This window comes from Leucopleurus acutus (assembly GCF_964270905.1).
Source record: "Leucopleurus acutus genome assembly, chromosome: 16".
In the NCBI taxonomy this organism is placed as follows: Eukaryota; Metazoa; Chordata; class Mammalia; order Artiodactyla; family Delphinidae; genus Leucopleurus; species Leucopleurus acutus.
This window is the reverse complement of record NC_139158.1, coordinates 61,502,896-61,519,211: the sequence shown is the minus strand read 5'-3', so window position 1 is coordinate 61,519,211 and position 16,316 is coordinate 61,502,896. Positions and strand designations below refer to the sequence as shown.

General features: G+C 50.9%; 1 protein-coding gene across 1 annotated transcript in view; it reads right to left on the bottom strand.

The window, feature by feature from the left end:
- Positions 1–2,988: 2,988 nt before the first annotated feature.
- Positions 2,989–16,316, bottom strand: part of TM9SF4 (transmembrane 9 superfamily member 4) — a 56,535-nt gene continuing 43,207 nt past the window's right edge. Inside the window, exons 11-18 of the mRNA XM_082856892.1 lie at positions 15,480–15,561; positions 15,308–15,383; positions 12,396–12,479; positions 10,679–10,854; positions 10,121–10,184; positions 8,829–8,948; positions 7,931–8,020; positions 2,989–4,926 (exon numbers count right to left, since the gene is read on the bottom strand). Of these exons, the coding sequence (XP_082713018.1) occupies positions 4,777–4,926; positions 7,931–8,020; positions 8,829–8,948; positions 10,121–10,184; positions 10,679–10,854; positions 12,396–12,479; positions 15,308–15,383; positions 15,480–15,561 (842 nt within the window). The 3' untranslated portion in view covers positions 2,989–4,776. The remainder of the gene's footprint in view (positions 4,927–7,930; positions 8,021–8,828; positions 8,949–10,120; positions 10,185–10,678; positions 10,855–12,395; positions 12,480–15,307; positions 15,384–15,479; positions 15,562–16,316) is intronic.

Below are 16,316 nucleotides of genomic sequence, written 5' to 3'. Positions count from 1 at the left end.
ACCGCAAAAAAAAGAAAAGAAGAAGAAAAAAAAAAAAAAGCTACAGTAATAAAGTGTGGCATTGGCATAAAAATGTACAGAACAATGGAACAGAATGGAAATTCCAGAAATAAATCCACACACAGGTGGGCAACTGATTTTTGTCAAAGACACAAAGAGAAAAGATAAGCTTTTCAAGAAATGGTAAAAAAAAAAAAACCAAAAAACAACTTAGATCCATATATTGCACCTATACTAAAATTGCCTCAAAAAGGATCATAGATCTAAACACAAAACCTAAAACTATGAAACTTCTTAAAGAAAACATAGGAGAAAAATCACTGTAACCTTGAGTTAGGCAACGATGTCTTAGATATGACACCCTAACCCCAATCCATGAAAGAACGAATTGATAATTGGACTCTTTCAAAATTAAAAATTTCTGCTCTTTAAAAGACACTACTAAGAGAAGGAAAACACAAGCCACAAACTGGGAGAAAATCTTTGCAAAGCATATATCTGACAAAGGACTTGTATGCAGAATCCATAAAGAACTCTCAAAACTTAATTTCAAAAAACAAACAACTCATTAAAAAATGGGCAAAGGATTTGAACAGACACTTCATCAAAGAAGATATATGGATGACAGATAAGCCCATGAAAAGATGCTCAATAAAAGTTGTCACTAGGGATATGTAAATGGAAATCACAGTGAGACATTATTTTGCACCTGTTAGAATGGCTGAAATTAAAAAGATTAACCACAGGAAGTGTCAGAACGTGGAGCAACTGGAACTCTTATATACTGCTGATGGGAATGTGAAATTATACATACAACCACCTGGGAAAACAGCTTGGCAGTTTAGCTTAAACGTTCCCACTATCATATGATCCAGCCATTTCACTGCTTCACTTATTCACAGCAATTTTTTTTTTTTTTTTTTTTTTTGCGTTACGCGGGCCTCTCACTGTTGTGGCCTCTCCCGTTGTGGAGCACAGGCTCCGGACGCGCAGGCTCAGCGGCCATGGCTCACGGGCCCAGCCGCTCCGCGGCATGTGGGATCTTCCCGGACCGGGTCACGAAACCGTGTCCCCTGCATCGGCAGGCGGACTCTCAACCACTGCGCCACCAGGGAAGCCCACAGCAATTTTCTTTGTGATAGACAAAAACTTGAGACACAAATGTCCGTCAATAGATAAGTAGATAAACAAATTATGGTATAGCCATACAATGGGATTTCATATACTCTGAAATATAGAGGAATGAACTACTGATATACATAACAATGTGGATTAATCTCAAAATAGTTACGCTGAATGAAAAAAGACAAAAAAAGCATACATATGATTTCATTTATATAAAGCCCTAGGAAAGGTAAACTGATCTGTAGTGACAGAAAACAGGAATGGTGAGAGGCTGGAGGCCAGGATTACAAAGGACATGAAGAAACTTGGGTCGATGAATATGTTCACTATCTTGATTGTGGTGATGGTTTCATGATATATAAATATGTCAAAACATGGGACTTCCCTGGTGGTCCAGCAGTTAAGACTCCACACTTCCACTGCAGGGGTTGCGGGTTTGACCTCTGGTTGGGGAACTAAGATTCCACATGCTACACGGCACAGCCATAAAATAAATAAATTGTACACACACACACACACACATACAACAGAACATATCAAATGGTGTAGTTTCTATCAATTATAATTTATATTAAAAATATAAACATAAATACACTTTTTTTTTTTTAATACACATTCTTTTAAAAAAGCAGCTATAGTAGTGGTTGGAAGAACAGGCTTTGGAGTCTGGCTGCTTCAGTTGAGTAATACTCCAGCACTCACTTGCCATGGGACCCCCCCCACAGCAGGCTACCTGAACTACTGGTGCCTGTTACCTCCTCCGTAAAAGGGAGGAAAGAACGAATTGATCATTGGACTCTTTCAAAATTAAATAACGGAAATTAAATTTTTAAATTAAATAACGGAACATGCTTCAGAGGATCATATTCAAGATTAGATGGCCTAACACATGGAAAGTGTTTGTAACAGTGTCTGGAACACAGGAAGTATCCCATGAATGGCAACCAGCACCTTTCTCACTGAGGTTTGGCACTGGAGTGGGTGGGTCTAACAGGCAAATGTTGTTTTTGTTTGCTGTGCATACCCTACTGTGGTTAACTGTTCTTTCCTCATCACCCATTCCACGTGACTCTGGTGGGCTGAAATTCACAGTATCCAGTACACTTGGGGTATGCAGCCTGTAATAGGACTCTAGCACCCAGGATGTAGTGACTGGTCCAAGATGCATGAACAGTAACCCAAGCCGGGCCCATCAGAGACCTTTCCTAGGATTTATCAATATTGAGTGTACTGACATAAGATGTCTTTCTTTTTCTTCTGGGCTTTCTAAACTGGCTAATGTAAGCCTAGAGTGATCTGTGCCATGCTCTCCCTGCCTCCCCCACAGGAAAGAAGACTGTTGACAATGGGACAAACGATACAGAGAAAAGCACAGTGGAGACAGGGAGAATCTTAAGGCTATCCTTTGTGCCCCTGGATCTACTCAGACCTGAAGCCAAACCACTCCTTTCCTTGCTGACTTATGAGCTAGTCAATCCTCCTTGGGGCTTTAGGCTGTGTGACCCATTTCCACTGCCTGCAGCTGAAGGTGTCTTACATGACAGAAAGGTGAAGTGAGTTAGCAGCAAAATACTGGAGCTGGAAATCATTTAAAAGCCAGGTTTCACTGCTACCAAAGCTCACACATGATTACCATCTCCTACTTGTGGGACCAGAGGGGCATGCTTAGTGATTCAGTATCAAGGGGCTAAGCAGATGGCAGAGGCTATGAACAAGCACCAGGCAGGGGAAGAGCAGTGGCCTGGGCCCTAGAAAGCCTTGACATGAGACCGAGCTTTGAGGGAAACCACTCAGCTCAACACATTTGGGGAATTTGTCTCACCTCAGATCCTTGAAGAGATTCAAGAGACATGACAACAGGACAATGACATATTTATTTACAATTGGACCAAAAAAAGGCATACAGGCGTCTTTTAATTAAAAATAATGATGATGATGATTTAAAAAGTCAGAAAAATCGATGCTGTTTGAACCCTTTATGAGGAGTCCGTTTCCCCACTCCCCCCAAAAAGAGAATCTCTTAGGGAAAAAATCCAAGATTCGAATGAAGAAGACTCCATTATCATACTCTACTGCTTGGGTTCCCTTTCCTCCAACCTGATTCTTGGTGGACGCCGCTTGGCACTGCGGGGTCGCTGTGAGGCGAGGTTGAGAAGATCACTGGTTTGACTGGTGGAGCTGGTGAGGGCTGCTGGGAGAGTGCGGGGGGAGGGCGGCGGGGAGGGTGGTGTGTTCCTAACTCAGCCAGCATCCTGAGCTTTGTCTTCCTCAAGGGGCTGCAGCCAGGGTGAGTGGCTGCTACTTGAACCCTAACCCCAGGGTGGGTTTGGTCTCTTGCAGCTTAAGAGCAGACGTCTTGTGACACGCACGGGGGCGGGGGGTGGGTTAGGAGGAGTGGGCGCTGACAGGGGAGCCAGGCCTGCACGTCAGCTCCTCCTTCTTAGGCTCCTTGCCTATTCCTGGGACTCGGGGAAGGAATGACAGAACTTACTTTCCATCTTCCTTCTCGCAACCAGTGTTCTGGGTGTTCCTCAAAGGAGACAAGAACTCAGACAGGAGGTGGAGGGGAGGGGTCTGGCTAAAAGAGCTGTGCATGGGCACTAAGGCTGGGGGATGTCAGGGAGAGTGCCTCTTCCCAGCCACCTAAAGGAGGGGATCTGCGGTCTCCAGGCCTTGTCCCGCCCTGGAAATGGAGGAGAGGGCCCACCCTAGCACACTCTGCAAAGAGCAGCGACCCCCACAAGGGAGGGGCTGAGGAGCCCCCTGCGGGGTGAGGACCCTCAGCCCAGACAAACACACATGGATGCTTGGTTTGGCTCTGGAAACACTTGGCCCTGGATCCAGGGTTTCTTGGCACGAAGACAGTTCATTGCAAGTCTCTCCTCCGGTCCAGAAAACTCTCACTGCTCTGAGCAGGGGCAACTCCTGCCGTCCTGGGGCATTTGGTGCCCAGTACTTCCAGGGGATTTCCTTGTAGCAACCAAGACCTGGGCTTGCTCCCAGTGACAAGATGACCGGAGGCCTGGCGGGAAGCCCCGCCTCGAGCAGCCCGGGGAGGAGGCTGGGGAGGAGAGAAGAGGGAGGAAAAGGGGCTGGAAGAGGCTGGTTGGCACTGAGGATGCGTGTCCGGGCTGAGCTGTGCTTTGTCGCGGCATCAATGGCGAGGACGGGCAGCAAGAGGCTCCGAAATCTCGCTGGAGCCTGGAAGGCCCGGCGTTTCCTCTTCCAGTTAGTCGTGGGGTGGCCAACAGCCCTGAGGAACTGAGGTGGAGACAGTGACCAGAACCCAGTGTCTTGATGGGTTTATCCATCCTGGATCCATTTGTTAAAAAAACTAAGGAAAAAACTCCAAACCAAAAATAAACCTGAATAAACAGGTCTGAGAGTTCCTGCTGGAGGGATCTTAGCACTGAAGAAAAACAACCCACAAATAACTCATCCCCAACAGAACTGGAATAAGATGATGAAGAAAAATGCAAGATTTATCTATAGGCCCTCCCGCCCCCTATGCAGCCCCAGGATCCAGGAACACTGTGCCAGGAGTTACATTCCAAACGAGCAGGAGTTATTTTATTTTACGTGCCTGCAGTTCCCCACGCGGGGTGGCTTCCTGTCCGTGGATGGAGTGGGCCAGGCCACGGTCCACCCCCATCAGTCTATCTTCACAGCAGCGTAGATCTTGCGGACAAACATGTAGGCTGCATAGAAGCCGATGGTGCCCGTGAGAAGCCAGAAGGACAGGACCATGAGGGCCGTGTAGCCAAAGTAGAGGAGAGAGGGAATGAACTCGACGATGTCCAGCTGGGGCATGAGCAGGGGAGAGAAGAGAGGGGACACGCTTAGTGCCAGCCTGCCGTGGCCAACTGGGTGTCCCCCCACCTTCTCACTGATCTCGTGGTGAAGTTGAAGACTGGCAAGGGGAAGGGGCCTGCCCCAGGTGGGCAGCGAGGGGCAGGTGGGTCTCACAGTCATGGTGGACCTTCATCAGTACCAGGGCCCGTGCACCGCCTTGGGTGCTCACCACCACTATGGTAGGTTATTAACCCACTTTACAGATGGGGCACAGTTACACAGCCGGGAAACAGAAGGAGCCGGGATTTGAACCTGGGGCTAGAGGGCTAAGAGCCCAAGGCCCAAATCCATTGACTCAGGACATTTCCTGCGGGGGTAGGAGGGAGTGGGAGTCTTCCTGGGGAAGGGCCTGGGAGCTCGCTGGGAGATGGGGCTGACCTCAGGGGCCAGTGCCAGAATGACAAAGGCAGCAATGGCCATGGCTGTCACTTCTTCACTCGCCACAGTCCCCAGAACAGTACAGTGAGACTCCTGGATGCTGGAGCACAGGAAGTGGGGGCAGGAGAGAGGGGTCCAGGGCTCCTGGACCATGAGCCTGTCTCAGCCTACAGTCCTCTCCATCTGAGTGCGCTCTGTCACTTTCGTTACTCTCTCATGGGGATTTTTATCTTGCAGCATTTGAACTCCTTTGCAGAGTTCTGAGGCCTGGGCAGGGATGCTAGGGAATCTGGGGTGTGGTGGGGTTTGCTGGGCCAAGTGGAACTAATCTAGGACCTTGGTATCAAGACCTGCCCAGCCCACCAGGGCCTGAGTGGGGCCTGTTCTAGGGCTCATGGGAAGACAAATGGCCACAAAATGCCAGGAGCCCAGAAGAAAACAATAAGGGTCACTGTTTGAGACCGTCTCCCTGAAGTCAAATGTCCTCAAACTAGGGGTGAAGGCCATGTTTTCCAGCTCAACTGCCTATGTCTCCTTTTATGAGCTTTCTTACGGCTGAAGATGGGGTGAAGGTGAGGGGGGAAACAGGGCACTGGTAAATCCAGTGGTAAAACCAGGAAAGGGATGAGGCAAAAAGGCAGCGCTGGAAAGTTCCTTAGAGTTCAGACAGGCCAAGGCCACCATTTTACAGACAGGGCTCTGGGGCTGGAGGAGGTTTTTAGAGCAGAGAAGAAAGGCTGGGCCACAGGCAGGAAGGGCAGGAGGCTGAAATGTGACCCTTGTGTAGGCGGCTATGGTAGCAGGTTTGGCTTGCCCAACACTGGCTCCTGTCTTCCTTCTTCCTGGTGTCTCGGGTACCCACTCCCTACTCTGTGGTCCTATTGGGGCTGTCGGCCCTAATACAAAACCTAAGCTAGTCAATCAGAGTATGCCATCCTACTGGACATGAGGAACAGTGAGGGATGGCATGTAGCCTGGGCCAATGAGTGTCTTCCCTGGGATTTATAACATAATGATAGAAGAAAGATGTTCTTTTAGTTCTAGAGCTGCAAAGCTGAGAAAAGGAGACTCTAGGGCTGCTACTGGTCATCCTTCTATTTGCGGAAAGATCCTGCCTACAGATTGAAGCCAAGAAAACACACACAGAGCTGAGGAATAAACACAGAGCCCTGATACCATCTGAGCTGCTGGATCTAACCAAGCCTGAAGCTAGAACTCCAACTTCTTATGAAACTTATATCAGCCAAAACATTCTCTTTTTTGCTTAAGCCAGCTGGGACTGGTTTTGGTCACTTTCCATTCAAAATAGTTCTGATTAATAAGGGCTGTAGAGAAGGGAAATTAGATTTGTTCTGCAGGATTCCAGGAACAAGACTGTGGTCTGAAGATGGAATTTACAGGGAGGCAGATTTCAGTGTGACTTAAGGAAGGCCTTGATAATGACAGGAGCTATCCAAAGAGAATGGGAGCATCAGGAGGGAGTGTCTTCTGTTGCTGGATGTGCCAGGGCAGAGGTCAGCGAGCTTTTTCTTAAAGGACCAGATTATAAATAGTTTAGGCCACGTGGCCTCTGTCAAAACTACTCCACTCTGCCACTGTAGTGTAAAAACAGCCTTGACAATATGTAAATGAACAAGCGTGGCTGTGTGCCAATAAAACTTTGTTTACAGAAGCAGGCCTGCTGGCCCATGGGCTTACAGTTGGCTGACCCCTGAGCTGGATGATCACTTGTTGGGATCGCTGGAGAAGAGGGCAGTCAGCAAACTGGAAGCAGGGGTGTGGCACCGCACTCAAATATCTGGACAGTCCTTTCCAACCTGACATTTTTGGGAAAGGGAATTCCAAGCTTCACCCAGCTGACCTATGCCTCTAGTTTGGGAATACACCCTGGTTATAAGCAGAGGACTTCTCGGTTTGGGGTCCTGGATACCCAAAGTACAGCGGGTAAAACTGTCTTCAGCGTAAGCTCCAGAGGTAACATGGGGTCCGCCAGAGCGACCCCAGACTCCTCAATGGCCCATCTGGTTTGTGTTACACACAAATCTAATAAGCCTGCCATGGGGACCTGTTTGTGTCCCTACTCTTCCGCCGCTCTCTGGGGACAGTGGGCTCTGTGAGTATGGCCGAGCCTCTAACTCTGGGCGCTAAAGCCTACTTCAGCAGTTTCTGCTTCTACCTTTACTAACTCTTCTCATTTACTTTCATTCTTTCAAGTTACTGTTCTTTTTTTTTTTCTTCTGTCATCTTGAGGTGAACACTGTATTAGTCTCTCTTATTTCCTCTTAAAAGCACTGTAAGGTGATATACTCCCTTTAAGTTCTGCTTTGGTTGCATCTCACAGGTTTTGCATACAACATTCTCATTGTCATTTATCCTGAAGGCTTTTGTCACCCAAACATACTCTCTTTCCTAAAAAGATTATGTTCTAAGAGCAGTAACAGTTCTAGGATGACTTTGGTCCTCCTCATTCTTGGCAGAAAAGTAAGACTTAGACACTTAGGGTTTTTCCCCAGCACCCTCCCCGCCACAATCCTGCCCTGAAAGGGCTGGGGGGCTCCCTCATGCAGGGTGGTACCTTGTTAACAAAATAAAAGATGGCATAGACCAGGACATAGAATGCAGATCCCCCGGAGACTAGGAAATTCCTCCACCACCAGCGGTAATCCTGAGGAGGAAACAGAGAAGGGTCATAGCTGTCTCCAGGCAGAACCTCTTCCCCAAGTTTCAGAGCTGCCTGAGGAACTAAAGACCCTGGGTAAGAACTGTAATATTTGGGGTGATGCGAAGCTTTTTATACCTTGACTGTGATGGTGGTTACACAACTGTAGGCATCTCTAAAAACTTACAGAACTGTAGCTTAAAAAGGGTGAACTTTACTGTTTATAAATTATATCTCAATTAAAAAAAATCAGCAACAACAAAAGAACATTATTAACATTAGCATTTCTTGAGCAAACGCTCACCACGTGCCACATATTGTTCTAAGTGCTCTATGTGAATCAGCTCATTGAGTCTTCGCAGCAGCCCTGTGAGTTAGGCCCGGAAGGCACACGGAGGTTAAACGACTGCCCAAGATCCAGAGCTACTAACAGAGGAGCCAGCGTTTCAGCTCAGGCTGTCTGTCCCAGAGCCCTTGTTTTGCCCAACAAGAGCTAGTCCCCAGATGGAGGGCAGGTCACCCAAACTGCATCAGCTGTTGAAGAAACCACTACTGGAGTGGACTCAGTACTGACGAGTCTACTGTCGTTAGGTCGTGGTGACTTCCCCGCAAGACTATGCAGTGAGGTAGGGATCATTAACTCTAGTCTACAGCTGAACAAATGGAGGCTTGGCAAGGGGAAGTGATGTACTTGCCCAAGACCTCATGGCCAGAAGCGGCAGGACCACATGAGAAACCCAGACGGCCTCACTGATCCAATTCAATACTGGACCCAGCTGCCCCCACCCCAAACTGCTGGCCCCATTCCCCTCACCTCTGCACACAGCTGGAAGTATACCATGACGATGCTGATTTGCGAACAGGACACCACCAGGATGATGAAGACGAGGAACAGGAAGCCGAAAAGGTAATAGAACTGATTCTCCCAGATTGCCTGTGGATATACCGCAGCCGGCCTTCAGGTAGCCTGCCCCCACTCCCCTGGCATTCCCTGCTTGTGCTCGGGAACTCCATCCCTTAGTCAGGACTGGCAGGAATGGAGACACCATCATGACACCACTGGGGCCTGTGAGCCTGGCTCGTGGCTGACTGGTCTCTCCTCCCTGGAGCAAAGGGTTCCTAGGGAGGGGCTGGGGCATGGCTGATCCTGACACGGGTGGCCCCCGCCTGAACCCAGCAGCTTGCGGAAAATAACGAATCCCACCCCAATCAAAATTACACGGCAGCCGCCACTACCTGGGGGAGCTCACCACGTGCCAGGCATAGCGTTACGTGCTTTACGTACAACACCACGTGTCAGCCTATGAAAGCACGGCATTTTACAGTGAAAGAAGTCAAGGTTCAGAGACGCTGGTGATTGGCCCAGTGTCACACAAACAGAACAGATGGAGACTCCCTGCCCAGGCAGCCAACCCGTCCTAGGCAGGGCTGGGTGGGCGAGGGGGTCTCAGTAGGGACAGGCTGGGCCACTCCAGAGGAGTGGATGCTTGTCCAGCACTGACTTATTGCAAGACCCTCCCTCCATGCTAGGCGCTGAGCTGGGTCAGCTGGACTTAGATGGCTCTGAAGAACTGTTCTGCCAACTTTCATCTTGGCATGCCTGGGAGAGGAGTAATCATCATTAGAACAGCAGCTACGAGTTAACAAGCATTTCCTGAATGCCAGGCGCTGTGCCTTTTATAGACGTTATCACGTTCCAGCCTCATGATGATCCTGGGAATTAGGCATCATCCCCCCACTTTCCTAGGAGTTTTGAGTAACTTAGGTAAAGACACGTAGGGACCCAGAAGTCAAAGCAGACGCAACAATGATATTAATAATGGTGGTGACTGACTGCAATACTGTTAAAGCAGCCAAAGCAGCTTCTGTTTACTGAGCCCTTCCCACACCAGACCCGTACATGTGGCACATCTCACGTACCCTTCCAAGCTGTCCCGAGAGGCAGGACTGTTACCCTATTTTAGGGCAAAGAATGGGGGCTCTGAGAGGCTAAAAGGTCTGTCTGAAATGTCACAGGCGGTAAGAGGCAGAGCACCTAAGCGGAGGGGTAGGGACTAGGCTAGTGTGGGTGAAGGTGAGGGGTGGGGAGCAAGTGGCAGTACTCACACTGAAGATGAAGAAAAGCTCGATGAACATGGCGCCAAAGGGCAGGATCCCAGCCATGAGAATGCTGCAGAGAACGGGAGGGTTAACACTGCTGGGAGACCTGGGCCACTGGAAGCTTCGGGCTCCCTCCTGAGCCAGCAAGAGTGAGAATGCTTACACTGTTCGGTGGGTCTAAATCTTTCGGCGTGCTTTTGTACCATTATAGCCTCTCAAGAGGTGGGCATCATTCTCCCCATTTTATAGATGGGAAAACTGAAGTACAGAGAGGTGGTGCGACTTGCCCAAGGTCCAAGGTAGTCTTTACCTGTCACCCTGCACCTTTCCACTCCACCCCTTCCCTGGCCAACACCGAGTCTGGCTACAACTTGGTCCTCTCTATCTTGGAGTGAAGCTAAGCTTTCAGGAAGTCTACTAGAGCCAGCCGGGGCTGCAGGAGCACCTGTCATAGCCCCCACAGGGGGAGGGTACCCCGTCCATGTCTTTCCAAGGAGATGGCTCAGGGGAACGTTGGCCTTGCCTACTCCAGAAGCCCCCGCCCGGCCCTTGCCGGAGACTCACCCCACGAATCGGTTCATGTACCACCGCTGCTCAGGGATCTGCCGGGGAATCTGGTTGGTGCGCACAGGGTTGTCATATGGCTGCTTGCGGAAGCCGAAGTAGTAACCCAGGTAGACAAGGGGCAGGGAGATTCCGAACCACATGCATAGCAGGGCCACCATGGTGGGGAAGGGCACCTGTGGGCACAGCACCGTGAGGCTCCACAAGCCCTGAAGCCCAGGCTGGGGTCGTGCAGGGGGAGGGGGGACCTTCTGGGTCCCAGGGCAGGAAGGGCACAGCAGGACCACCATGGTGGGGAAGCTCCTGCAGACACGCCCCCCCACAGGGCTCCTGGCCAGACTGTCCTGGGGCTGACCCCAGCCCTGGGAAAAGCAGAGGGCAGATGGAGGGCCAGTTGAGCCATGAAGTGAAGGAACCACGGCATCCTACAGGAGCTTGTCACCAGGGAGGACGTGGGGAAAGAACAAGGAAGGAGGGGCTGAGAGCATGAAGGGGAGAGGAAGGGCCGGAATGAAGAGAAATTGCGTGTGGTCTGTTAAGTGAAAACGAAGGGGAAAATACAGAAGTGCACAAATAGTGCGTTCCCAATTTCGCTCAATGAAAACACCACAATATACCACGAAGTGAAAAAAGCAGGATATAAAACTGTATGTAGAGAACTCCATTTTAATAAAAACACCCCAATACTTATATGCATACATGCCTGGAGAGGCCTACACCAAAAAGTTAACAGCACTTCCTCAGATGGAGTATGGGGCTTTGGAATTGATTTTTCATTTTTTTTTAAATTCCCCTCTGCACAGTCTGAGGTTTTTACAACTCACACAAAATGGAAGAAATGAATTAATCTTTGTAAAGTGTTCAGAACGATACTTATTCCAAAGTAAGCACTATAAAAATGTTTGCTATTAGTTTATAATTTTACGATTACATTATTCCATTTTAAATATATCTAAAAAGAGGTTAAAAGACTGCAAAAACAGGGAATTCCCTGGCAGTCCAGTGGTTAGGACTCTGCGCTTCCATTGCAGGGGGCACGTTTCCTTTCTAAAATTTCTGCAATGAGTGTTTATAGTGAGCAGCTGGTAACTGGGAGAAAAATGTTGAGAGAGAGAAGGGAGACAGGTATAAAAAAGAGGAAGTGAGAGGAAGAGCATGACCCTGTCTTTCCTGAGGGCAGCTCCCTGCACCGCTGGGAAGGACCCAGTCCTCCGGCAGCCCGGACTGCAAGCCTCACCCAAGCACCTTCTGCGGGCACCTGCCAGTGGAGGGAAGGCCGTTCTCTCCGCTGAGGCCGGGATGGCAAACACCTGCCCCACCTCTCCCGCAGCTAACCCATAAGACCATCTCCCCACCCCCAGCTGAGTCCACAGTCCTCACGCGGGGCTGGTGCTGAGCTCGGGGCAGGGACACTAGGAGGAGAGCGTTGTTTTGGGAGACTGACCTCATCAAGTCATACCAAGCAGCTTTCCCTTGGTTGAGACGAGGGAAATTCCCCAGTTGGCCCCTGGACTGTGGAAATCTCCCTTTAGAGAAGTGAGCTTTGGTCAGCTGTCTGAAAGAGCCCACAGGAAGGGCAAGACAGATGGATGCATAGGGATGGAGAAACCGTGGCCAGCCCTCTGGGGCTTTAGAAAAGGGAAGGAAGCAGCAGGAAGTGACCTGCAGGAATGGGCCTGAGCACAGCTGGCCCTCCCTTGCTGGGGAGGGCACTTACCGCCCCTGATGAGTGCTTTCCCCAGATGAAGCAATTCAATACGAAGCAGATGCCAAAAACCACGCCAGGGTACAATGTCGCCGTCTGGAAGCAAGAGAGACCAGGCTGGGGAGCTGCATCTAGGGAGAGCTCCCACCTGCCCCATCAGGGCTCCCCGACTAGAGGTTCTCAAGCCCTCCCTGTCCTGTAGGACTCAGCTCAAGGACAAACCCTTCCAGAAAGCATTCCCTGACCCCCAGACTAGGCAAGCCTCCTGCTCTCTGTCCTTTTAGATCCCTGAACCGCACCGTCCTCGCCCTCATCCGTGTTCATAATCATGTGCTGTTGTTACCCCCACAGACATAAGCTCTTGGGAGGATCAGGTCCTGCTCACTGATGTGTTCCCAGCACTCAGAGCACAGTAGTGTTTAATAAGCATTTGGTGAATAGGAATGATCAAATAAAAGTTTTACTAAACACGTAGGTCTGGGCCTCAACCCAAACTGTCCAGAGTGGTGGGTAAGCTTTAACTGAGTCTTAGGGGCGGTGGGTGCTCGTCTCCACATGAATCAATCATCTCACCCAATCCTCACTACAGGCCTAGATGGGAAGGACTGTCACTACCCCTTTTCAAGAAGAGGACAGAAGCCCAGTAACGTTAAATACCCCATACCCCAACTTCACACAGTCAGTTAAGGGTGGAGCAGAGGTTCAAACCCAGGCAGTCTGACTCCAGAGGCCCTGCTCCTGACGCCCTGCGGTGTATTCTATCCAGTCAAGACTTCTGGGGCTGGGGCTCAGGCACTGGGAACCAAAGCCCTAGACCTACGGTGGAGCCTCCTTTACTACTGCGGCGGCCGGAGCATCCAAGAGGGTCTGCCCGTGAGGCCTGAGGCTCCCTGCAATCTGGTGCTCAGCTTCACGGCCAGTTTTATTTACCTTTAGCCTGTAGCCTCCCACACCCACTAACTGGCCACTGCTCTCCACGTCCCTGACCCCGGGCCTTCATGAGGTAGAGTCATCAGCATCTCAGGGATCTGCCGTCTGAGTGCCAGTGCTGAACCAGTGGCCTTCTGTATACAGTCTCCTTCCAACCACACAACGCCCTGAGACTTAGGTGCAACCAGTCCCCACTGGAGAGATGGGGAAACCAAGGCTCAGAGGGCTGGTCAAGGTTACCAACCAAGGAAATAACGGAGCCAGGACTGGGATCCAGGAGATTCCAGAAACTGAGGCCTCCTTGTTGGCTGCTTCCATCCACTTGAAACCCTCCTCTCCGAGGCCCAGCTCAAATGTCATTTCCCCCCTTCCTGTGTGTTCCTACTTTACTCTGCTGTGTAGCAGAGAACTCCTCGTCTGTCCTCCTGGCTGAAATGTATGGACTGAGCACTGTGCTAGATACCAGGAAGAACAGGAAAAATGTTCAGACCCATAAATGGAGAACAACATAAGTGGCACTCATAGGCACAAGGCTCTGCCCAGGCCCCCCTGGGGTGCCAAGGGGGACCCTGAAGCTAGAATCGGTGGGGGAGGAAGAGTGACCCCGGACCTAAGACTTAGCTGCCCACGCAGAGGCTGGAGGAGAGAAGAGCAGTTGTACACCTGCACGGCTGCGGCTGCAGCAGAGGCCCACCTGTGGAGCGAGGCAGAGCTCCACACCTGGGAAGGGTCAGAATCTTGCAGGGAAACTGAGGAGGCCTAGGACGGCCAAGGGCCCAGGCAGGAGGGAAAGATGTCTGAACCTGGGCAGGAGTCCTGGGGATGGAGATGGGAAGGAATTCGTGGACTATCTGGCCGGAGAACCATCCACACTTGATGTATGAGAGGAGGCGGGGGCGCTAGTGAGTAGGAGGAAGAAAGGGAGCCACCCCGGTGACTGCCTTGGGGGCCCGGGTGGATGATGGTGCCACTGGATGCAGGGAGCAGGTTTGGGGCAGAGAGACGGGGTTTGCCGTGGCACCAGTACAGGGAGATTTGGAGGGTATCTGGCGGAAGACCTCATCAGGGAAGTCTCACCAGGTGAGGAGAGGGCTGGGTTTTACAGCTCTGAAGATCCCTGGGTCTTAGCACACAGTAGCCTGAGAAAAACACCTGATGCGTCAAGAATTTAGGAAACTCTTTTTGATCTTTCCAGAACAGCCACTGTCACAGCTCTTCTATACTGAGAGCTTATTAACTGCCAGGGGTATTTGCCAGAGCTGGGATAGCCTGAGTTCCCCTGCTCTTTTGATAGCTGTGAGAATGGTTTCAGAAGGCCTGGGTCTAGAGGCTTCTCTGAATTTGGCACCAGGGGTTTCCCTGGTCCTCTAAGGGCTCACTTGCTCTGGGAGAAGGGGCTCAGGGCTCCCTGGGAGGCAGGGTCCACTCCCAGGCATCCTCTGGTTTCTGTGGTCTTTTCTGCTGCCAAGAACTCTCCTCACCACCAGGAGGACAGTGAACACCAGAAGCTGACCTTACTGAAGAGGAACAGAGGCCCCAAAGTCTGGAAAACAGGCTGACAGTGACGTGGGGCCTGGCTTCTCCCGCCCCTGGCAGGTAATTCTCTCCTTACTCTGCTGGGTAGGGTGTTCTCACAGCTGCCCTGCTGATCAGGTTTTGACCTTAAACTTTGACACCTGGGATGGTGTCTAAATCCTGTTATTCTGAATCCCCTATTACTTCTTGTGCTTGAGCCATGGGACAATGTAGGCTAAAAATCATCTAAGTTCAATTCCCTCTTTTCATGGATATGGCTACTAAGGCCTCAGCGGTAAGCACCCAGGGGTGAGAGCCCAGCTCTCCTGGCCCTTGGGTGTGCTCCTCCCACCCATCAGGCTGCTGCCCAGCAGCTGGCCCTAAACCCCCACCAGAGCCTGCTTATGCTGCTCTCGAGGAGCCCAGGAGGAAGCTTCTTGGCCCCGCAAGAACACGGGGAGGAGGGTTAGGACACTTACACAGAAGGCTCCTTTCTTCCACCGATGGCCTTTTAGAGTGCGGTACAGACGGCCAGCGGAAAATCCACCAAACACCCTGTGGGGAGATGGAAGGGATCCACACCAAGGGGACCTGTTAGCTGCAGTGCAGGCAGCCTGCGCCAGCCCTGGAACCCCACTCATGCACACGTACCCCATGAACATGAAGAGGAAGCAGGCCGTGGTCATGAGAGCTCCCCGGCTGGAGGGTGACAGCATCCCAAGCATGGCCACAACTGAGGAGGGAGGGGCAAGAGAGGGAAAGTCAGGGTCTCTAGGCCCCAAGGCCCAGTCGTGGGCTGGCTCACAGGGCCCCAGGGCAGGTGAGGCTAGATGAGGCTCCCTACTCCCTCTCCCTACTCTACTGGAGAAGACTGGGTCTTAGTTGGGGTTCAGAGGGGTGCAGCAGTTGCTGGGCCATGGCTGGCTGCGTCTTTTTCTTTTTTTCTTAAATTTATTTGATTTTTATTTATTTTTGGCTGTGTTGGGTCTTTGTTGCTGCCCGCGGGCTTTCTCTAGTTGCGGTGAGCGGGGGCTACTCTTCATTGCAGTGCTCAGGCTTCTCATTGCGGTGGCTTCTCTTGTTGCGCAGCACGGGCTCTAGATGCGTGAGCTTCAGCAGTTGTGGCTCGAGGGCTCTAGAGTGCAGGCTCAGTAGTTGTGGCGTGTGGGCTTAGTTGCTCCGCGGCATGTGGGAATTTCCCGGACCAGGGCTTGAACCCGTGTCCCCTGCATTGGCAGGCGTATTCTTAACCACTGTACTACCAGGGAAGCCCCATGCATCTTAATGGTAATGGCCAGCCCACAGAGCACTTGCAACCAACCAGGCACTGAGCTGAGAGCATTACGAATGCCAGCTCACTGAATCTACCTCATCAGCCCTCTGAGGTGGTTAGTTCCCACATTCCTTAGATGAGGAAACTGTGGCTCACGAGGTTAAATGAGAGGCTCACAGAAGTTAAATGACTTGTCCAAGGTCACAAAGCTTGGA